Below are 23,823 nucleotides of genomic sequence, written 5' to 3' on the forward strand. Positions count from 1 at the left end.
GTCAAGCTGCAAGGTGTGTAGCTTGCCTCTCTCCGGTGTGTGCGGGAGTGCGCTCTGCTGCGGTGCGCCTCGCCTCGCCCCTCCCATCCCTCCGCTCAAACTCTCCTCTGTGCTCACCAATAAAGCGCTTTTTGTCCAGGGAGTCAGCACTTGAGCGCATGCCTTGACGCCGAGGTCGGTGTACCTCTCCAAGGATTTGATGAAGAAGGTTCGTTATAAGTGCAATACGTTAACAGTAACTTGTTTTGAGAGAGAGAGAGAGAGAGAAAGCGCACACGCTGAAAACTACAGGGTCTGGAGTTTTATCGGTGAACTGCGGTGCTTGGATAAAGACACAAGCGCGGCTGCGCTCCCAACTTTTCTTCGAAGTTCAGGGTAAGTTTCCTGATTTGACTATTAAAACAAGGATAAACATTTCATACTTTTCGGGCTCTAACGCTTGGAACGGGATAAAGAAGCGCTTCAAGACGCTTACACATGTTTTATGTTGGCAAATACGGTTGGAATATGATTCCCATTAGGAACATCTTAATAGATTACAAAATCCAAACTCTTCGTCAAGTTTACATCTCTTTCACTTAAAAAAATAAGCCACCAACGACCCCTGTGTTTGTTGTCCTGTCTGGCAACTCCCTTCACAAAACTCACTAGAATAATCCAACAGAGACCCACCGTGGTGTTGTTCTGCTCAACACTAAGTTGATAATATCTATTATAAAAACCGTTTTATCGCACGTATTGCATTGTTATACTAAGTTGTTTTCTGTAAATGCATAAAACATCCTTGTAAAATGCAATACATATAAATATATATAGTACACTATAGCCTGATTCTTTGTTGTAAGGAGTTACACATCAAGCTCCAGTGACTTATTGGATCTAAGCTTTTGTTGGCAGTGTGTGGGCGCAACTAATTCTTCAGATCACCAAATACTGACAGTAAAACAGAGGTCGTCTGTTTTTGGGAAATGCGTAAAACGCGAGCGTGTGCGCGGAGCAAAAGGAGCCGTCGGAGCGGTAATGAGGCGGGCTGGTGTTGGACCGCAGGACGCCGTGCAGCACGCAGGGGCTGAGCCGAGTGTCTAGACCGCACCGAGCCGTGGTCACTGCAGAGGACAACTGTTTTTGGACGAGCGCAAGCGCTGAAATGGTTTCGATGGGCAGGATAGATAAGGCAAAGTCAATACGTTTAGCAAAACCAGATAATCTTGAAAACATTTGGACTGATCATATCTGGAGAAAAGTGCAGGGTGGTATTGTCCCGGGTGATAAACGGCATCACCAAATCATTTCTGCAGATCCCATGTGTTATTTTGGATATTTAAGAAACGTGTCTGGATCACTGCTTTGCACTGTAAATGCTAAAACTATTGACGAAATAAAGACACAAGTACCAACTGTCAGTGACAAATTGACTTGATGTGGTTTTATGAGGAATTCATGAAGCTAGTAAATAATTCTGCAATATTATGGAAGACAAGTAACCGTCTCAGCCGTGTCACACAGTATTGGTGGCCAAGTTTCAGTCACAGGCATGATTGGTGCCCCACCACACTATTAAAGACATCTATCAACGCTACTGTTCTAATAAATCCGCCAAAATTTCGTTATTATTGTAATAAATAAAATATTTTACTTTGATTGAGGTGTGGACAAGTTCCAAAGCAGGATTTATGGCTGAATGACTCAATCAAGTGATTTTTATTTTTTTTTTGCTGAAGGTGGTGTGGTGGAGAGACAGAATTAAACACTGGCTCAGATGTGAAAGGAGGTATAGGCAGAAATTATGGAGGCATCAGTTTCCTTCAGCATGTGTGCAGAGGAGCAATGAGGTCAAATTCCTAAAAGATTTAATCTCTGAGTGACCTACTCCACCAATAAACTAACATCCAATAAAGTGACATGACTCAACAGGCTTAAACCAATTTCTGGCCCATAAAGCAAAGTCCCAAAGAACTGTAAGTGCATCTGTTTTCTCCATCATCATCTTATCTTTCCCCAATATAAATTTTGATTAATACAGAGGGGTCCTTAAAGACGGAGCCTCATTTTGTTCCAAAGACATTCTTTAATAATATGTGTTGTACTCTCTTGATGGGATGACCACATAAAATGTGATCAAACCAGTTGTTATTAAAGAAGTAATCTTACTGTGTCGACACTGCGTAAAATGTGTAAAGATTATTTAACACCAGAAACTCCTCAGAGGCAAGCAGAGGCCCCCGGAACCCAACAGGGAATAAGTGATCAAAATATACCTGGGTTAAAAATTCTACATGTGCTTTGCCTCATATGCTTAACTCATGTAAGAACAGTCTTCTGACCACAATCCCTCCAGCTTTCAGTCAGATTACCATCTTTTACACTGCCCCCACAAACAGGCACAGAAAATCGCCTAATCTTTCCTTGGGGTAAAACAGGCGACGTAAACTACTCCAGTGGCCCCGCTATTAACCCCTAGCACTTGTTTCCTCGCCATGTGCTCACATTTTGTCATTATGCCACAGGAGAAGCTACTGTACGTGTCACTGACAGTATGGATCGGTGGTAATTGGTTTGTATTAGGCTACCAGAGGCAGCAGAGCAGCCACAGGAGGCCAATTATCCTTCACTAATGTGGAGAACTTTCAGGCTACAATGCTGCACAGATTGTAACGCTTACAGTACAAGAGAGCACTTGTGCCAGTGTAGTTATTTTCTCTGCCATACAGATGTAGAGCTTGTTGATTTCATGACCCAATGTTTTACTCCTCACAGCGGACTGTTGTATGTCACTTGTTGACACTGACACACTTCTCACTGTTGAGAGAGAGAGAATGAAAGCCCGAGGGCATCAGTGATGTATAGGAGGATAAGCTATGAAGTAAAAACCAAGTCAAAGCTTGTCAAAATATTAGTTATGGCGACATGTTGACCATAAAATGCGCAATTGTGCATGCTGGGGTGAGCATTAGGTGAGACACATATGAGCACAGTGTGGATTATCCCTGCCCCACGGGATATTTCTTGCCCTTAAATGTTGGTCTGTGGACGGGCAGCAAGGCGAAGGAGTCGCCAAATTTAAACAATTAAGCACAGGCCTGCTGTCACACCACTGTGACAGTGATGTCGAAACCGCACTACCCACCCGGCATCTGGTTACCAACATTGTGTCAGCCTGTAGTTTTATTTATTTGTTTATTTTTTACAAAATCAAAGATGGCATTTCATTATCTGTGCCAAAGAGCTCGGGTGGAAAAGAGCACTGATGTCTAAATCTGCTGCTGAAGATGACTGACAGTTGTGCTCTCTCATTTGTTGTGTTGAGACATGACTAAAAGATCTGCTGGACATCTCTGTGATATTGTGTGTCTTACAATTTAATACTTTAACACAACAAAAAACAAACCAACTGGGCAGAGAGCAGAGGATTTTCACATCATGCCTTGTATCGCCAGAGCTCCCTTTTACGCCAATTAGGGCCAGTGCCTGAAGCATCTCACCCTCTGCATCAGAGGGATTAGAGGGTTAAAAGTCAGGTGCTGAGGCGAGGAGGCCTGGGGAAGGTAGGAGAGGAGGACAAGAGTGGGGCACTCACACAGCAGGCAGAGAGAGGGAAGTTGACAGGGCAGAAAGTTGGAATAAGTGTGTGAACACGTGTGTGTGTGTTTGTTTTTCTCTAGGCCATGTGAAAGTGAGGGCTCATCGCAATTAGCAAGGAGCTTGTGTGACAGAGAGAGAGAGAGAATTCACAATCAAAAATTAAAGGCTTCAGCGTGCCCCTCCTCAGGTGCTGCGCAGAGGGGAGGCGTTCTCTGGTTGACAAGCAAGAGCCGGAGCTGCTCTCTCAAAGAGGCGTCTTAAATAAAACCCCTGCCTTCAAAAGCCTCAGCCTCACACATCAATGCTGACCCAGCGGTATGCGAAGGCAAACCCCAGCCCGTACGCCTGCCAAGTTAAATTGAAGAAGAGCTTGCCGATGCAGCCAAATGATGCGTTCAGAAGAACCACTTCAAATCCTTGCATAAATATACACACACATGCGAAGCGATCTGAGGGCTTTGGAGTGCCCCAGCTTGAGCTCAAACCCCAAATAACTGATGTCCTCCATGTCCACATGCACACACACACACACACACACACACACACACACACACGCTCACTATCGTAAGATTCCATCCGTTTGTCTGTTTTCTAAAGCTGATGACCCTCTGATTCAAGGATGGCATGAAAGAAACTACTCTCTCTCTCTCAAGCTTTACATTAAACAAAAGTCTGCTATTTTTTTAACCTCCTCACTCTGGTTGGAAAATGTGCAAAGAAAAAGTCAAAAATCCCCCAAATTCCTAAACCAACTCCAGTGAAGTATTCGGGGAGAGGAGCAGAGCAAGAGACAGATGGAGAATGAGAGAAAGAGAGAGGGAGGATGAGAGGGAGGATGCTCACCCCAGAAAGCCACCACAAATTGCTGCATTTCAGTGGGTGTGTAAAAAAAAGAGAAACGGCTCTTAATCTAAGGTTGTAATTAGCTCTGGCCAGCACTGTAATTAGGAAATGAGCCTTGAACCAGATCTTACTGGGCAAGAGCAAAGCAAGGGCGCGCGCACACACACACACACACACACACACACACACACTTATACTGTTTGACCAAAACCAGAAGTGGGAAAGATAAATCTCACTTTAAGTGGAGGGTCAAATATTAAACCACTGAGATGAACATTAACTCTCAAAGTTTTCCCCGAATATGGTTTGAATGATAAGACGGCAGAGTAAATTTGCGAACACTTGTGGGCTGTGTGCGTGTCTGTTTTGGCATCGGGTCACTAAGTGTCCGAGACCTTCGTTTGTCATTCACACACTCTCATGCAGGCACGTCATACGTACAAGCCGACACGTATGCGCAGAGCCGCTCTCTTGCATTACATCAGTAGACGTTGGGAGCTCTCTGGTCCCCTTTTGCCTATTGTCTATTTCCGTCGCAGCTAGGGACACAAATAGTGTCATTATCTGCTGTGTATAAATGTCACTGCGTATCAGCCCAAATCTCAGTCACTCAACGCTGCAATCAACTGCTGAGTGGTTGTGACAGTGCCACAAGTCACAGCTTGTCACTGGTGTACATATTCAACATACAAGAAGAAGAGGGTAAATATCAAGCAAGGCACCACACCTACAGCAAAACAGCTTTTCTCTGTTCAACCCACTCATCCTCTGCAGGTTTAGGGTTTGGACTGAAGTTTTTGAGCTATAATTTGGACAAATTGTTGGCAGTTTTAGATGATGCCACTACAAAGTGCATCTAACATTAACGCTAGACTGCTACCGCTTTGTTCTGCTTCGGTAGAGATTAAACCAGATGGGGAAAGAGAAAGGGAGTAACACAGAGAGAAAAGGAGAAACAGAGGAGGCGAAGGGTGAGGCGATATTTATGTTTAACAGATGAACACAGAGGAAGAAAGAAAATTATAGTGGACAGAGAGGCAGAAAAGTATCTATCCTCTAAAAAAGGGAATGAAGGAATGACAGAAATAGCTCCCCTCAAAGGAGAATAAATATGAATGTAAACCAATAATGGTGAAAAGAGAGAAAATGAGAGGTACTGGCAGGTTAAAAGATACTACCAATGACTTGGCAGTGCACAGGCTGCATAAATTTAAGACCAAACATCTCGTGGAAAGATGGAGATGGCAGCCAGGACAGGAACTGAGGCACACCAAAACAGGAATATTGTTGTAGACAGTTTTGTCTTTTACAAAAGTGCTACAGTCATTCATGGAGCCCAGTGGTGAAGATGATTTCTATCTATTTTGAGTGTTGAGTCCCAGTTTGAAAGCTAAATATTTACAGTGCAGTCAAGGGATTGTATGAGAGGGAGACCCAGTGACCTCGGGAAACCGACGGCAGCAGGGTCAGCACGCACAAGAGTCCCCACATTTTGTAGTTACACACACACAATAGTCGGTTATGCCGGCATATGCTCACTAGCAAGCATGTATTGTCACATTTCCCTGTACGCATCAGTGAAATGCATGCAAATAACCCACAAACATGCACTAAGCACACATAAAATAAATGCATGCAACATAAGTTGTGTGGAAAACACTCCCACATACAAATAAACACGCGGATGCAGAGTGCAGCGAAGGCCTCACAGCACGTCAGTGAGCCAAACCGACCCCTGGACTGTGACAGGTTATTTTCAGATGTAAACAATGCACTCTGTGTGTGGAAGCGGACGCGTGATGCAGGGCAACTCAGAGTTGGTATATGCAAAGTGAAGTCAGGTTTGAGGTGTTACACAATCAGGTAAAGCACGTGATTTGTTCCTCATTCTTTTTCCACCTGCAAAGACTGCATACTTGAAGAGTGAGTCTAGTATATTCAGTATGAACAGCTTTAGCCTATAGTTAACAGTCTGTGCGGTACAAACAGGAGAGAAAAAGAAAGAAATACTGTGTGCATCTCAGCTACTTTTCTCAAAAACTGTTTTATGACCATGCCTTAAATCAATTTAATGAAAATGAAAAAAAGTCTGCCATTAGAAAGTAATGTGGCAGCTAATCTTGGCCAAACGTCTCCCACTAATAGAACATCTATCAAGCAGCAAACTTCTATCAGGTCACTTTGTGCTTTTGGTTTAGCCAAAACTGACTCATATTTATGATCCCATAACCACGCTCAAAAACAACATTCGATACTTAGGATACAAAGCAACGAACACATGAACGCACGCACAAATCGCTCCGTGGTCATGGATAATGAGACGCTAATCATTAAAAACACACAGGCTGTGGTCAATTTGGGCCCTGGGATATCACTTGAAATGAAAGCTGTTCTTGGCTTTTAAAAACTGTGGGCCTTTGGCTCAGGGTTAGCTTGTCTTAAACACACAAAACACACATACACACCTGATGAAAACACTAACTGAGGAAAACACTACACACACACACGCACAAACACACACACAAAGACACTCTCGGGCCACAGCTGATGGGCTGATACCACAGGACAAGGAGCCGACAGAGTGCAGAGTGGTCGGCCTGCATTCTTCCTCTCCTGCTCTGTCGTGCGGCTGTGCTGCCCAGCTAGAATCCGACAGAATTAACAGGAACAATATTTCCTGTTTTGCTTGTGGGCATCAATGACAAGGGGCTGGATTCCACATAAGTGGAGAGAAGAGCGAGACAAAAAAACAACACTGCAACATATTTGGCTGAAAGGTACAACTGTTGCCTTTTTTTCCAGGGAAGGAACACCTGAAACCAAGAAAGGTGGAGCGAGAGCAGAGGAGGAAGCTTCTTCACTGGGTGAGAGAAGCCTGAAATGAAATCTGACAGTTTTATTAGTAATCTGTGTCATTAATAACATGGGCCGAGTTATCATAATACAAACATGCTGGTAACATCAGGAACAGTTTTTCACCATAACACAAAAAGGCAGACTGCTGTTAAGTGTAAGATGGAGATTACATCAGCGATGTTGTATTTTTGACACGCGTCATAATAATACACTCCTTTGAATATTTGCATCCATAATCACCCAAACCGCACACTGTTGGCGGTCCTTATTGTGTCAACCATAACACCCTGCTTCCTCAATGGGGTCCTTTCACACATCTCTGAGCCTCTTAACAAGATTGGCAGGAGAACAAGAGCCTCTCTCTTCACACACACACACACACAAACACACACACACACACACACACAAAAGCTACAGTGAGGCTGTGTAAGGTTACAGGGAAAAGGAAAAGAGAGAATAGAGGACGTTGACTGTGCTTGTCTGGTTGCTGAAGTAATGGAGAAGAAGTGGGTAGAATGTAAACATCTACAGTATGTGCAAGTCTCTTAGTTTAAAAACATTTTTCTCAGCAAAATATATAGATTGTTTTTTAAAAGAAGTGGATTAATTTAAAGTGATTTTGCTTCAGGATTTATATCCCAACACACACACACACACACACACACACACAAACACAACAAGACCGGAGCCTCGGGTCCTCTGGACGCACACCACTACTCTCGGTAATTGCATTACAGCTCCTCCACCTCTATCTGAGCAGCCTGGTTCCTCCTCAGGGAAAACAGAGCAGAAGAGAGAGCAGCGGTCGCGCAGAGGAATTCTTCTCCTGGTGTTGACTTTCGGCTGGAACACATGCACATATTCCTCAGGTTAAGGAATTTGTGCATGGTGTGTCTGCTTGCTTGCTGTAAATTATTTGCTATGCAGGCAAGCCTCAATGTCAACATACACACTGGCTCAGTTTCTGACTATATCCTGGCATTTCAACATCAAAGTACATACTACGCTGAATTACAGCACACTCTGACATCCTGTGTGTGTTTTACCTGCCTTTTTTGCCCGAGTGCCGCATTGTATGAATATGTAGTAAAATATGAGCGTGTGTATGTGAGGCTCTGAAACCAAACCAAGCCTGGCTCCCATTGATGCGACCTGTGGCTGCGTGTGTTAAACTTTTAGACATCCTCTTCTTAACCTCCCCCCGCTCAGTAGGTTGCTCATTAATGCCCACGGCAAACATGTATAAATGTCATGTTAATAATTCTACCTAAAAGCAAACATATAAGAGCAAACAAAGGTGCTTCATTATATTCATATACTCTAACGCTACCTACCTCCCACCACCACACACACACACACACAGGCAGATCACAGGTACGCGCTGTTCTGTGAGTTACAGGTTCTGCAGGAATCTGCTGTACTCACTTAATGTCGTGTATGAACGGATGTGAAAGCAAACAAGCTGTTCTGCATTTAGACAAATTGCTAGTCACCACTACAATAACAAAGCATGATTCACTCATTGTTTCTCTCTGTCTGGTCGTCTTAGGCTCACTGTATATGGGCACAGACATAAAGACACTAATCCTGTATACTGAAGGCATAAATCTGTGTTTTCCTCCATAACCACACTAAGGCACCCTCCTTCTCTTTATTCAATGAATGGGCTTCAGCAGGCGTCAGGGTAAAAGCATACCAGTGGTGTGCAAGTTTAGTACAAAGCACACATACCTTACATCATAGTTAGTTATTCTGCAAACCATGCTGCTTTTTTTTTTGTAATTTTAATATATATTTTTCTACCATTCCAAGCATCCAGTGGTTTCCATTAATTTCCATACAGTATGAAAACCCACTAACAGACTATTATAAATAAACATTTGCATTTTTCCAACTTAAACTATTGTTATGATGTAATGCAGTGAGGTTTTTTTCCCAAAACAATCTGAAGTTAACATGCACTGTAACAATGTCACAAATATATCCAAACTTGTTCTGTGTTATGGATTGCGCAACTGAAGGATTTTTCTTGGGTTAGTTAATACATTTTAGAACTGTGTAGAAATGAATAGAAAACGAAAGGCTTTCAGTTATGGTAAAGACAGACATCCAAAAGTCAGGAAAAAATACACATTATAAATATTATGTTGTTTTAGAGCTAAAGGACACAATAGGCCTGGGGGTAAAGCTTGTGTTTGTGTAGTGTATTTCTCTTTCTACTCGTCAGGCAGATCCTCCCCTACATCATAAACAGATCTGTGCTGCTAAATGCTTTGGAAATTAGTTCCTATTGTATTGATTTTGATGGTCTTCTAAAAATTGCACAATTAATTACTTTAGGCAGTTCACAGGATTGCTGAATTTAGATTTAGCAGATGTATTCAGTCCGTTGTGTGTACTGACGACCTAACAGGAAAAGAAGCTTACAGAGGGCTCACTTGTTTATTCCTCCACTTCTGTAACTGCCCTCCTCCCCTTACGTCTCTCTTGCCTTGTTTGCGCTGGATTTGAGGAATCTTCTGGTAGTGCGCACCTGCTGCAGGCAAATTGTGGAGCTGAGGGTAAATGCTGATGTCTTAATAGACTCTTGCTGACTGATGTCTTTACACTCGCTAAGATGGTAGGGCTCACCTGTTTAATCAGTGGAGTATGCAGGTCAAAGTGCTAATCAAATTGGGGATTAAAGACTGATGTTGGCTCACAGGATCCTGTCATTTATCTGAGAAATTGTGGCATAACAACATCCAGAGGCATTCAATGTCACACTTATTTTTTATTTTACAGTGGAAAATGAGAACTGATTTCAATTTCAATCTAAGAAGCCACTTTGAATAAGTAAAGAAAATTCACACTGTGATAGTAATACTGTAATAAACAAGTCAACAGTCCTGGTTCAGGAAGTAAACGCACAGCACCTGAGGCAGTTGGGGGTAGGCATGTCAGTGTTGGGGGCAGGGGAACTGTGCTGCCTGCTGCTGCAAACCAGCAGTCAGGCAGCACAAGCCTCCCCAGCGCTGGCACAGTATCAACACAGGCAGTAGTTTCACAATAAATTCCTTTGTGACATCCTAATCAGCACCAGTCATCTCCATTTCACATTTATCTTGTGTGTGTGGCACATGTCAGAGGTGTTTTGTTGCTTTTGTTTTAAGAGGAAAAAGCCTACAGGGCCGAATGACTAGAAAAATCACAAACGGTAACTTTTAGACAAGGAGGGTGTGTGGGGTTGGGGGCCTGACAAACAGGTAATTTTTTTTCTGTCTGGCCACAGTATAACTACAGAATTGTACGTTCTGACTTTCAAATATCTGCACATAGTCCAAATGAAAAACTGCTGTGCTAATGAGGTCTGAATTTATATGTCTTTTCCAAACCTACAAGTTTAAGTGCTGAAGTTGATGTTTACCCTACAGTACTAGAGTTGGCCTTAGTTTCTGTTTGCCATCCCGACCTCTCACAAGGTCTTCAGCTTAATAAACACTTTAACAGATACATAGTTGCCACAAAAGCCCTGAAGGGGAGTTCATCAAATTCCAGTCATACTTTTACCAGCGAGAGAAAAAGTAAGAGAGCAAAGGAGCTAGGGGAGAATAAGTTGAGACCAATTTAACCTCCTGGTAGCCATAGGAGATACTCATATGTAACTGCAGTATGTTCAAAGAGTGGAAGTAGAAAGATGATCCTCAAATAGAGACAGACGAGCAGACAGGCGGACCGTTATTGAGTGTTTCCTCAGTGAGTACGTGTGACACTGTTTGTCTAACAATGGTAGTCAGCCTGCCACTCAGTCAGTCAGTCGGTCCTACAGTCAGTCAGTGTGCCAGCCTGCCTGACTCATACGCACCCTCTGATTTAGTTGAGCTCCAATTCGAACTCTTACACAGAGCTGTTGCAACAAAGGACAAAGGTAAAATAAAAAGTGTCAACATTCTGCTGTGTACAAATTGACGGGGGGGGGGGGGGGATTTTCACTCCTGTCCCATCCCAGTCCCACAAAAGTACTCCCGTCCCAAAACATAGCAACTAAATAATAAAAAATAACATAAATAAGTCCTGACAGTAAGAGAAAGACTCCCACCTTTGGGTATTCATCAGCAGTATAAAAAGGTACATATTTCCAAGCTCTGACATTCTGTATTACATATGGTAGATAGAGATCAGGTGGCCAGGTGACAAGCTTGATGTTGCCGCTGGAATGAATGTCAGAGGGGTAAGCAGAGGGTTGGCATGTGTACATTACTACGGGCTTTTGACCGACTGATAAAACTGGTCCATCCAGCCACTTACACACACACACACAGCACAAACATTTCCTATCCCCGCTTGAAGCCAGGTTATCTCAGGTGTTTTGAAGACTGTCAAAAGGAATATTTTTGAAACTCCCCTTGCTGCCTGAGACGAGTTCGCTTTAGGTGTCCCTATAGCACAAACTTCTTAACAACACTGCTCCCAGGGTAAGTGAGCCAGACAGCATAATAAAGTTTGGATTCTGGTAGGAGGCGTGAATAGTCATGCACAGGATATGAAGGCACAATCCAAGGCCTGGAGAGAGTCCAGTTTTGTGACACTAGGATGCCGTATTTACTGTTTTCTTGGTGATGTAGTCCATTTGGACTCATCACATGTGACTACTGCAATAGGGTGGCTTGCTGCTGTGCCTGAGAGAAAACAAATGATAAACAGAGAAAGGGGGGGGGGGGGGGGGGGGGGGGGGGGGGCAGCGAGTACGGAGTACAGAGAGGTGTTGTTTGTGTTTCTATGCCACTCAGCTGTGACTGATTCAAGGCAGGTCAAATATAGACTCAGCAGAGTAGTCGGGTCACACTGCATAGGTCAGGCTGAGCAGCATAAGAGAGGATGCTTAGACATCTAACTGAGGCACAAAAAAAAGCTGTAGGTGCAAACACAACAGGAATAAGAAAAACAGAGCCCTGGTTGTCAGTGGTGCACTGACATCCTTTGTGTCAGTGTAATGTGAGAGACCTGTGGTGAAGATCTCAGACAGATGCGTTTGTGTGTGCCTATGAAAGAAATGCGGCTGTGACCTCAATGACTATCTGTCCCGGGAGGTCACAGGGCAGGGTGCCACTGATGAAAGATGTGCGTCAGTGCTGAGACATCCCTCACTGAGCAAAACAAGAGGACAGTGTCTGTAAACGGAGAGAGAGAGAGAGTGAGAGTCTACCTCAGCCAGTGCATCCTGTGTCTCCCCTCGTGTGTGCCTTTATAAAAACAAAATCAAGCCTAGCATCTACAGCACCATCCGTCATGTCCTTCAGCAATAAAACAAAAGGAAATGGTCCACATTTCCTTTTGGAACTCATTGTGCCTGACCTCTATGCTCTAAAGCTCAGAGGAGGCAGAGCTAGACTGCAGACATGCTGTCGCAGAGTCCCAGTTCTGGTCTGGTTTGGCTGCCTGGCCGCCCACCACTGGAGTGTACAGCCAGCTAAGGCGGGATCTTTGGCGCAGGTCGCATCATTTACTCAGACACACTTCCAGAGGTTTTGGGTTTCATGCTGCCCTGGAGGAGCGGTGAAAGCACCTGTTATGGAGACGAGGACCAGCAAGCTTCAGGTGTACGCATGTGTGTGTGTAACCAGAGCTGGGTGTGTGCACGTGTCAAACAGGGCCTGTTATCGGTGTTGTCTGGGCCCCAGTTACAACAGACGACATAGAATACTGAGCAGCAGTGGAAACACTAATCTAGAAGGTGACCTCTGACCTCAAGCAGTCGCCCTATGCCTCAGTGCTTCATGGGCTTTGTTTGGACTGATGCTATCTGGAATGACTGTTTGACTTTTAGGTTTCTTTTTTACGCCCTTTTTTGAGTTATTTACATTCAAACACAGCTCATTTAGCATTCAGCACATTAAAATGTAAACAGGAATGCAAAATGTAACTTCAAAATCAAACACAGCGTTGCCCGTATTCCTCCTATAGTGCAGCAAATATACACTGTTTTTTGGGAGTTTTACTATTCCACTACCCTCCCATTCAACCCTGGAATGTATATTATGCTCTGTTTCAAGTCCTCCAGCTGTAGGCTCTAATGGTAATGCTTCACACTGTGCTTATAAGCAGGCCTGGTCATAACCATAAATCCTGAGATGAAATGGGCCGCCTTTCACAGCAATAATAAGGTGCTTTGCAATTCATTTAGATGTGTACAATGTGGGGAGCTCATAGAATCACAAATTGAGCAAAGGCTTAAGTCTAAACTTTCAACAAAGGTCTAAAGTCTGTAACTAGGATGCATCCCAACAGCAACCATCCAGTTGTTTAAATGGTTGTTTGTTTTCATTAAAACAACAACCCTTTGACTTCAATCAGCACTGGCAGAGCTGATGTATCATGGATGTGACTATTACAGAGTCGTTTCTTGTGGTCAGACTGAAATCAGTTGGAAAGCTTTGTTTGTGCAGCACATTTTAAACTACTACTGCCCCTAAACCCCCTTTATACCACTACAAAGCATAGCAATGATATTGTGGCTTCGAGATGAGTATTGCCAGTGACAGACATTGTAAAACTATCATCCTTCTGTCATTCCACATGTCCTCCTTCCTGTTTTGACCCACACATGATCTGTTTGCTTATCTAATATAGTGTTACAGGTACAACCAAGAATAAAGCACTGCATTAGATATGTATTAGCTCATGCCAAACAAATACGTCACAGCATTACATGCATACTAACAGACGCACATTAACATAGCTGACATTTTCAAACTCATTGTTTCATAGTGTTTCTGCTGTCTGCAGAAACATGCCCTTTTCCCTCTTGTGCTACTTCTTAAGTAATCTTTTCATCCTCAGATCTTCTACAAAACTCTTGTTTCCCCTTCCCAATTCTCTCTTGACCCTTTTGTCATGTTGATGGATAACCCCACTGAACTGGGGATAACAGGTTCCAGCTGTGGCAAGGACTGACAGTAGAACGGGATACGTGTCTGGAGGAGTGGTCCTTTGTCTTCTCATAGGGTCAGGGATGGAAAAGGGGCAAAAATAGAGAAGGGTCAGAGGGCTCACATCAGCCTTCATCACCAGAATTTCTCTGGGTGCCTAAGTTATCATTTATTACCAATGGGATTTATGTCCCTGTGCTACTGTAGTAAATCTGCACTAGGAGCTGCTATAGTAGTGTATTTTAGTAGTGCACCCCAGTGAAGTGGACTCAGACTTACAACACTGTAGATCATACTCTAATGCACATACCACAAGGGTTGTTCCTTTAATAGATAAAATCCCCAAAGAGAAGGGGCCTCTTTAATGGGAGTATGCACTCTGTAGTGTGCAGACCTTATCCCCTTACTGTGACTTGGCGTGGTGCCCCCTTGCAGTCTCCTGGCCTGGCCTGCTGAATTATGCAAGTGCACAGTGACGTGCGACTCCTTCCATCACATACAAACACACACCGAAATTTTCTACCCCCTCTTGTACCCTTCATTGTAGCACAGTGTTGGCCTTCAGCTCTAAAGATAAGGGCTCTTGGCGCTTGGCCTGCTGGGATTTAATTGCTGAAGCCCACTTCACCCTCCCAAAGCCAGGCCTTATCCACCTCTCCACATTGGTGCCCCTGCTGACAGAAACCTGCTTTTGTCTCCGCTGTTCAACTACTGTTTTTTTTTCTCCTCATCTTGAAAAGAAAGAAAAAGAAAAAGCAGGATAAGAAATGAGCTGAGGGAGAAGGAAAATGCTTTTCTTTCTTTTGTCTCATCTTATTTAATTTTTCTTTTCAAGGGGCTGAGCATGTATTTCACTTAGAGTTGCACAAAGATCAAGCTTTTTTCTTTGTATTTTCTCATTACTGTTTCTGGCCCTCGGGTGATTTCACATATTTTTCAGCCAACATGTTTTATTCTAATACAACCCCCAAACCTAGACTCAAGCATAAAGAAAACACAGATGGAAGAACAACTGTTATATAACAGATCTGGTAAGAAAGATCCTTAAACCCCCATTCATATAAGCATCACCATCATTCATCCAATCCATCGTCTGTTTATAAACCCAGAAAGACTCCTTGGTAATCTCTAAATGCCAAGCCAATGAGACAGAAAGGCTGACTTTTTCAAACTCAGCTGCTCCCTGTCTCAGGAATGTCTCAACAAGCGCGCAGGGGAGAGAAAAGGAAATTACAACTCGACGAGGGTAAGAAGGGAGGGGGCATTCCTCCTTGCGCAGGATGACAAGCCTGTCTTTCTACTATCTCTCTCTGGGCCCTCCACTTCCACTTTGCTTCAAAACACTTACATTAAAGCCACAGCCTCAGGATTCACTCAGCACCACGATATATTGTGGATCCATACCGTAGTGATGCCACAATTGCACCTTATCTTACCCACTGATAACACCTGCACAAGTCACACTAGTGTCCAAAAACAAAGAAAACAGGAGAATCTAACCTATCAAGCTATGGTTTATCTGTGATCTGACTGTATTCTCTGACTGAACCACTCCCCGACCACCTCCATCAGATTTTCTCCACCACTGGGTTATCAGATGTGACTGGCCCAGTTTGGAATGAGGCACACTCAAATAAACATTTTGTCACGGGGAGCTACGGTAGAATCACCATGTTGAGTTTCTAAGAAAAATATTCTCGGTGTTATCTGCTCGCTCTCCTCTCATGGCTGCCTTGATGTTGTTGTATGTTCTGGCACTGGGCCTTTATACCCCGTCAAGTTTCTCAATGTGTTCTGAAGGAATTAGATTAGACTTCTGACACACTTGATACTTCTCTCAGACAAACAGTGCATGCAGTTTTATTCACCTACGTGTGTATACCCTCTTTGTCACACACACTTTCCATGGGGGACATGTCACTGACATAATGACAAAACATTCCCTAGCCCCATATACTAATTATTACTATCGCAAATACATGCCTAACCTTAACCCTAGCATTAACCAAATTGTAACCTGAACCCTAAAACCATGCCTTAACGATCAAAAAGCAGTCTCTACCCATGGGGATCTCAATTGAGGTCCCGAATCCCCATTAATGTGCATTCAGGTTAAAGTCCCCACCTAGACTTAAAAACATGGAACATACACACGCACACACAATATCCTTCACTGAAACTGAAATGCAGCTCCCCACACACAGTGATGATATGAAGACCATCTGCATATGCTCCAGCTGTTGATTCTCCCTATCCCCTTCATCTTCTGTTTATCTTCCTAAATCCCCTTGTTTTCCCCTGTTCTGTACACGCAGCACGGCAGCCACACTTTATTTCTTTCCCCTCTTCCATCTGCACCTGCATCATTTCTGAGCCTTGTAATTCCCTTTTCTCTATAACCACTTCAAAAGTTCTGGCCATCCCATGAACTTATGACTTCAGTTATTATTGATGACCACAATTAAAACTTGGTTCCAACAGGAGCCAATAAAATGTTCTTACTTCGGACTTGCTCCCCAGCCACTGAGGCATGACCCAAAAATTCTTTACAACACTGTACATGTAATTACTCACCTGTTAAAGTTAATTCCCCCAGGCACTGTGTGTAAATTATGGGATAACTGCAACCCTTTCACCTCTGTTGCCCATTCAACTATAGCCAACAGCAAACTATCGCCATCAGATGTTGTTGTTACTTTCTGGACAAGGTTTTCCATAAACAATTGCAATCCTAAGTGGGTCAAAACTGTATGCGTGGCTGCCAAAGTTTCGTAGTTTTTCTGTGCTGTTCGCAGGTGCCGACTCTGAAAACTAGTTAAATGCTTTGTTCAATCAACCCTTAAGTTTTGAGCAGGGGTCATTTTATTGGCATCTGGCCGCACAAAATAACATATCTGCCAGGTCAGAAACAGTTATCCGGATAATAAGTAATTATAAGTAACGTGTTGGCAGTGGGGTTCCAGCAAAGGAGAAGGAAAAATAAGAGATCAGGGAATCTTTCCAAAGCAGGTTGCAATTTCAAGGAGGAGCGGAAAGAAAAGTATGTTGAAAGAGAAGGAAAATAAATGCCATAGCTGTGGCGTGATGATGAGATGATACTGGCCCTTCCTCCGCCTCTCTAATGCACTTCCCAAAACCCTTGATCTCCTCTCCAAGTTCTGACATTTGAGGCAGAGACTTTTTGTAAAGAAAATGTTTCATTAAACAGATAGAGTGAAAGGAAAGAGAAGTAAATACATTTTGAAAATGAGAAAGTATTTAAGTTGGCAGCAGCTCTGATGCTACTGTATCATGTACTTGGCTTAAGTAAATTTGGGTGGCATTGACAAAAAACTACAGCAACAGTAAATTATTTAGGGTTTCCTTTACCAAACACAATATGAGATATTTCTGACGCTAATCGGTGTAAATTTTAAATAATTTAGAAAACAAAAAAAATAGCATGTAAGAAAGAAAATTAGAGAGGGAGATCATTTCTTAAACAAATAGGCACATTTCCCAACATGTATGACCACAACACTCTCTCATATCAAGAAGAGACTTTTAGAGGGCAACTGTGATTGTACAGACTGCTTCATGTCTGGGTATGTAATGGATAACATTGTGCATAGTTCACAAAATACGCGCGCGCACGCGCACACACACACTGTAACTTCAGAGGAAAATAACATAATTCCAAGATAGAAAAGGAAATTAGTAAAATAAATGTCATTAGCAATTTCTTTGACATTTATGGTGTAAAAGGCCACAACCCTAGGTAAGCAGTGCAAGAACAGAATGTGCTCTGCGTGTGTGCTCCATCTGTGTAAAACTGTAAGTCACACATACTTGCCGTCTCATTCAGGTATTTGTGCAGTGCAGACATCAACAACTGCACCATTTAAGGCCCTAAAATAAGCTCCCTCAGGCATTCAAGTCAACCAACATACAACACTTGTACTTGTTGGTGTCATAAATGTTCAGAAGGCAAGGCTTGGAGATATCAACTACACACTATTCTCACCCCTAGTCAATAAACTTAAATCATTAACAAAAGTAATTGCAGGACACCAAGGAATTTTTTTTTATGTATTTGAGCAAATCAGGCCAGGGTACCTCTGGTTAGGAGTAAGGAGTGACTCCCTGAAGAGTAAAGAGGGGACAATTTGCTGTCTAATGAAAAGAAATTGTCAGCAGATAGATATGTTGCCTCGTCCCCCGAGGCCATCTCACTCGATAGCAGAGGATGATTAACAGCCACACAGACTCTTGTCTGCAACTAGTTTCTTCTTTATCTCCCCTTATCCTTTCCATTATCCCATCCCTCCTTTTCAGCCCTTCCAAGTACTGTGTAGACCCACCACCAGGGTATCTGTTTTGTGAGGCTTGGGCTCCGGTGAAATGTGTTTAAATAACATTATGTTATCTTCCTGATGATCTCCTCTCTTCGGTCTCCATGGCATATTTCATAATTTTTTTACAGTTTTAGAGACACTTGTGTGGCAAGTAGCACTGGCCGTCGGTGTGGGTAATGACAACACAGAAAGCTTCTATTATTTATATTACGTCTATAGTCAGGGAAGGAGCTGCGGGCTATCAGTGAAGCTCCTCTCCAAGTTTAGAATGCCACAAAGTAAATCATCCACAGATGTGTGGCCACGTGCAGCATGGCAGACATGTAGGCACACAAAGTTGACACGGTACGGTTATATGAAATTGGAGAGACCAGAGCAGTGTTTATGGTCAATCATTCAGAGGGTGTGTGTCAAGCTTTTCACTGTTTCAGTGACTCTTCAGAGACATAAAAAGTCACTCTGTGTTTTCACTTTGATACGTAATCTCAGAAACAAAACAAGTTGGATTTGTTCATTGCCTCTGTGTGTGTGTTTCATAGGCTATGGAGTCTGTCATAAACAGGGAACCCACCACAACCACTGTGTGCAGTACAGTAAATTGCAGTGGGTGGGCGGCTTGCAAACACTCATAATGACACATATATATATATATATATATATATATATATATATATATATATATATATATATATATATATATATATATATATATATATATATATATATGCGCACATGTGCGGACACACACATAAGCACACATAGCCATCTGTAAGACCATTAAAGAAGGAAACAATGGTTTTGGCATCCTACAGTACTATCTATTACACAGATTGTTGCAGGGAGAATGTGGTGCTCCTTTAGCCAGAAGAGTGTGGCAGGACGCCACTATGTCAACTTTTCCCTGAAACCTCTGAAATCTGAGCTCACGGTTACAGCACTATTGTTTGAAAGACCTTGTGACAAAAGACTGACTTTCATCACCGGCTTTGCATAGTTAAAACTTTGATAGTAATCTCACTGTATGAAACACATTAAAGAACCACACAGTGCTGTATCTGTCACACATGTCTTCTTGGTGCAATAGTTGGATGCTCCTAAATTCAAATGGGGACCCTCACAAGTGAACGTGTGTGATATAATGTGTACTACTGTTGTAATGTTAACTGTATATTTATCTCAATGACTAGGCAGTTCATTAACAGTTTATATGTTCTCTTGTTTTAGGCTGAGCATGGAGAGAGAAAGAGTCTGCACCATGAAGGTTTTTCTCACTTCGCTGATGCCCTTTCTGCTCTTCCTCGTCCTTCCTGATGGCACCTTGTCCAACGACTGCCCGAAGGACTGCACCTGCTCCACGCCAGAGTCCATCTTATGTTTCCAGAGACGCTCCTCTACTATTCCAAAGGGAGTGCCCACATTCACAAAAAGCCTTTACCTCTTTTCCAATGGCATTGAGGGCTTGACAACTGAGGACTTTGATGGTCTAGACAACCTGGAAATGCTGGACCTCAGTCAAAACAAATTGACTGAACTTCCTGAAAGGGTGTTTGAACCTCTGACCTCTTTGAGAAACCTGGACTTGTCATCCAACCAGATCACCCACATTTCAGAGGAATGCTTCCAGGGTTTGGCACTGCTTGAGCGCCTTTATTTGTATAGTAATGTTATTGAGACCATCCACCCTGCAGCCTTTAATGGCTTGGAGCACCTGCTGGAACTCAAACTGCAGGGCAACCAGCTGAGATCCCTGCCTGCTCTCTCAATGCCCCAACTGCTGCTGCTGGACCTTCGCTTTAATGTCTTACCCACCTTAGGTCCTTCAGACCTCCAGACCCCAAACCTGGAGTCGCTTAAATTGGGTGGTGTGGGGCTCACCAGTCTGAATAAGGAGCTAATAGGTGGTCTGAAGAACCTCCACGAACTGGACATCTCAGGAAACCAACTTGAGTCCTTCCCCTCAGTGCTAAAGGAGACCCAGGGGCTGATTCACCTCAGCCTGGCTGGGAACCCAATGGGTCCTCTTAAGTTTCAAGATCTTCAAGGACATCAGCTGCAGGAGTTGGACATTAGCAGCCTTAGTCTGCAGGCTCTCCCTGAAGAGTTACCCCAGCTCCTACCTAACCTCAGAAAGCTTACAGTAGCAGAAAACCCCTTCAACTGTCTCTGCACCTTAGCATGGTTCCCAAGATGGCTGAGAGCCCAAAGCATCACCCTTGAGAGAACAGAGGAGACACGCTGCCATTTCCCCCCGATCAATGCTGGAAAGGTATTGGAAAGACTGGAGCACAGGGATTTTGGCTGTCCTACCACAACTACAGTCACCACTAGTACTGTAAAAACTACTAATATGCCGCCTGTTCCTGTCACTACCTTCCCAAGTACTACCAGAGCTATTCCAGTCCCCAGGGCTAGTGACAACCCCAGAGACAAAGATGACCATTCTCCCCAGCCTCCTCTCCCTGCGTCCCCCAGTAGCAGCAGCATGGACCCAGATGAGGAGCAGCATTTCTGTCCTTCTCACACCTGTCTGAATGGGGGTACTTGTCGTTTGGACCAGCATGGTCAGGTAGAGTGTACCTGTCCACATGGCACCTTTGGCACGTATTGTGAAGTCAAAAACCATCACCTGCCTTCACCACCTGAAGCTGAATTCCCCACAGCAACTGTAACTGTAGATGCGCCAGACATTTGCTCACATCAAGCGACCGCAACCTCAATCCTTCTGGACCTCCACCGCTACATTGAAATGCGGCCTTACATCCGTGGAATCCGCCTAACCTACCGCAATCTCTCTGGGCCAGACCGCAGGCCAATACAACTCAGCCTGCCAGCATCCTTTCCAGAGTATAGACTCAGGGGCCTGAAGCCCAACTCCACCTACACTGTGTGTGCCAGTCCACTAGGTGCCCCTAGTGGCATAGACAGTGTCTGCACAGAGGCCCAAACGGCCACTGAAAGCACCATGCGCCCTGATGCACAGATTGACAACCAGACATTAACCACTATGCTGGTACCTGCAATTGCCATCTTGCTAGTGCTGGTACTGATAGCAGTAGCAGTGGGTGTGGTATGCTATCTTCGCAGGAAGAGGGCCAAGGGCCACCTGGACCTAGACTGCGAGCCCTCCCAGCTAGAGTTGGACGGAGTCAAGGCAGGCTTGGACAATGGGGCACTGCCTCAAAAAGAGCCCCAGCTTATGATCCCTGAACCTGCGGTTCAGAATGGCAATCTGGAATATGAGGTGTTGCTACTTCAGGATCACTGTACATCAAATAACAATATGTCTTTACACAAGCCCTCCTACTTTTGACACCTGGCTGACTACTCAGACCTAGAGGAGGATTTTAATTCTTCAGCTCTGTTTTCCCCACTGGTGAAATACAGAGAGCGGCAACTGCTGTTGTGAAAAAGGAGGACACAGTATCAGCCAGCCTACCAGCAAAGGAGAAACTGGAGATCTATTTAACTCAATGCCCTCTGGTTGTCTAAATAGACATTAAACAATTTCAAGAACATCTGTCTGGACTAAAAAGCATAGAAAGTGCCTCTGCTCCATTACATGCTGCATACTACTACAATAATATTTCCTCACCTTTCAGCTCCCATGTTATGATGCTGGGATTGATGGTATGTTGTCATTGGCTGAAACCTAGGGTTAAGGGACATAGTGACCTCATGCCCTCCTTTATCTGTTCATAAAGGAGAATGGACTGAAACGGGGTTGTGCTGCCTTTTCCCCATCACAGCAGCCCAACTAAACACTATCAGCAATTGTTTTTGCTGCATGTTGTAATGGAGCAGTGCTTGCTGTGAATGACCTTTAAGACACCAAATGAAGTTGTGCAGAGAAAATAGCTGATGCTTGTATCCCATTATTTGGCTCTAAAAACTTGTTTTGTTTTGTATGTATGTTTTTTTATACCTGCCTTTTTGTTATTTTTTATTGTGCAACATTGTGACTGTTAACAGCCCTATATACCCACCACCCCCACCTCTTGTGACTAACAGACAAAACAGCAGATTAAAATCTTTGAAGATTAAAACTCATTTGGTACCAGCAAAGTCAATCAAAGGGCTTTGCCCCCAGAATGTCAGACAGTCTAAGTAGATGTAAGTCTGGACAGACTCAAGACTAAATCCCCTTTCTCGATTCTGAAACCCTCAGTCACAAAGGGACAAGGTAAACAGGATGACAAAAAGGTAGTAGGGAAGTAGTTGTAGTAGTAGACTAAACACCTTCTGTTTCAGTGCTGCTTGCCTTTATTAAGCACTGACATGACCATACCACAGCAAAAAAGAACTTTATTTATTATTTATCTTTTCTGCAAGGGAAACTCTGTTTTATCCCTCAACCACAATTCACATACAACATACTACTTGGCCTGGCTCACAACAAGCAAAGCAAATAGTGCTTGTGTATTGTGTTTCCCTTAAGTAAAAATAGCATGCTCAGTGTAATGTTGTGCACAATTTTTCCCTGGCAAAGAGGGTCCCAGTTTTGCTCACTTGTACCTAACCAGACTATGGAAAGCCCACAGGCACAGTGCAGGAAACGTCATAGTGTTTTATATTGTTGTGTAGAGGACAATGAGACTTGTAAAGTGGGAGATCCACTGGAAGGTTGTTATGCAGACACAGAGTGCTGTGATCCAAATCTGTGAATATAGGGCAAAGAAGGACTCAAAGTAACATTGTGTGTGTGTGTGTGTGTGTGTGTGTGTGTGTGTGTGTGTGTGTGTGTGTGTGTGTGTGTGTGTGTGTGTGTGTGTAGATCTGTCAACTTCAGTGATAAGTACATGTTCTGTCTTGTGCAAAGCCTTGCAGTTACTATCAGCAACCCCCTCTATGTGCCCACATGCCTAGGAGTACATTAAGTCCCATGTAACTAACACACCAAAGACACATCTGTAAAGTTTCCTACCTACAGTATTCCCAGTGCACAATTAACCATTCCAAGCTAACCGAATGCAGTGAGAACCCACACAAAAAACAATCAAGCAATGCAACTGGAATATTTGTCTGTAAAATAGAATACATTGAAGATAACCAAAAGTATTTTCAATGTGATTGTTAATTTTTCCCTGTTTACTTTGGGAAGCTCTATATTGTCATCCATTGCTTTTTTTATTCTGTGAACTTATTTGTACAAATGGAAAAGTGATATTATCATTAAATGAATATCCAAAAATAAAAATGGTTCGAGTTGTCTTTTTTGTAGTTTCCACCTTTTGCTTGTAAGAGGAATGATTAGATTGACAGGCAAAGGGGGGCGGTTATGTTTGTCATCAACTCCCCTCTCT

The 23,823-nt window shown here is 43.4% G+C and overlaps 2 protein-coding genes across 4 annotated transcripts in view; one reads left to right on the forward strand and one right to left on the reverse strand.

Moving 5' to 3' along the window:
• The window catches only part of LOC123957023 (mitochondrial import inner membrane translocase subunit tim16-like), a 112,868-nt gene that overhangs the window by 33,084 nt on the left and 55,961 nt on the right, over positions 1 to 23,823 (reverse strand). The gene's annotated exons all lie outside the window — the stretch shown is intronic.
• Positions 150 to 23,717, forward strand: vasnb (vasorin b). Of its 2 annotated transcripts, XM_046029657.1 has the most exons (3): positions 247 to 375; positions 7,228 to 7,289; positions 19,748 to 23,717. In XM_046029657.1, exon 3 carries the CDS (start codon positions 19,755 to 19,757, stop codon positions 21,831 to 21,833), a length of 2,079 nt encoding a protein of 692 aa, XP_045885613.1. In that variant the 5' UTR covers positions 247 to 375; positions 7,228 to 7,289; positions 19,748 to 19,754; the 3' UTR covers positions 21,834 to 23,717. The 2 variants fall into 2 exon arrangements, with proteins under 2 accessions (XP_045885612.1, XP_045885613.1); XM_046029656.1 differs by lacking the exon at positions 7,228 to 7,289 and having other exon boundaries at positions 150 to 375.

The sequence above is a fragment of the Micropterus dolomieu genome, linkage group LG02, assembly GCF_021292245.1.
Source record: "Micropterus dolomieu isolate WLL.071019.BEF.003 ecotype Adirondacks linkage group LG02, ASM2129224v1, whole genome shotgun sequence".
Taxonomy (NCBI): Eukaryota; Metazoa; Chordata; class Actinopteri; order Centrarchiformes; family Centrarchidae; genus Micropterus; species Micropterus dolomieu.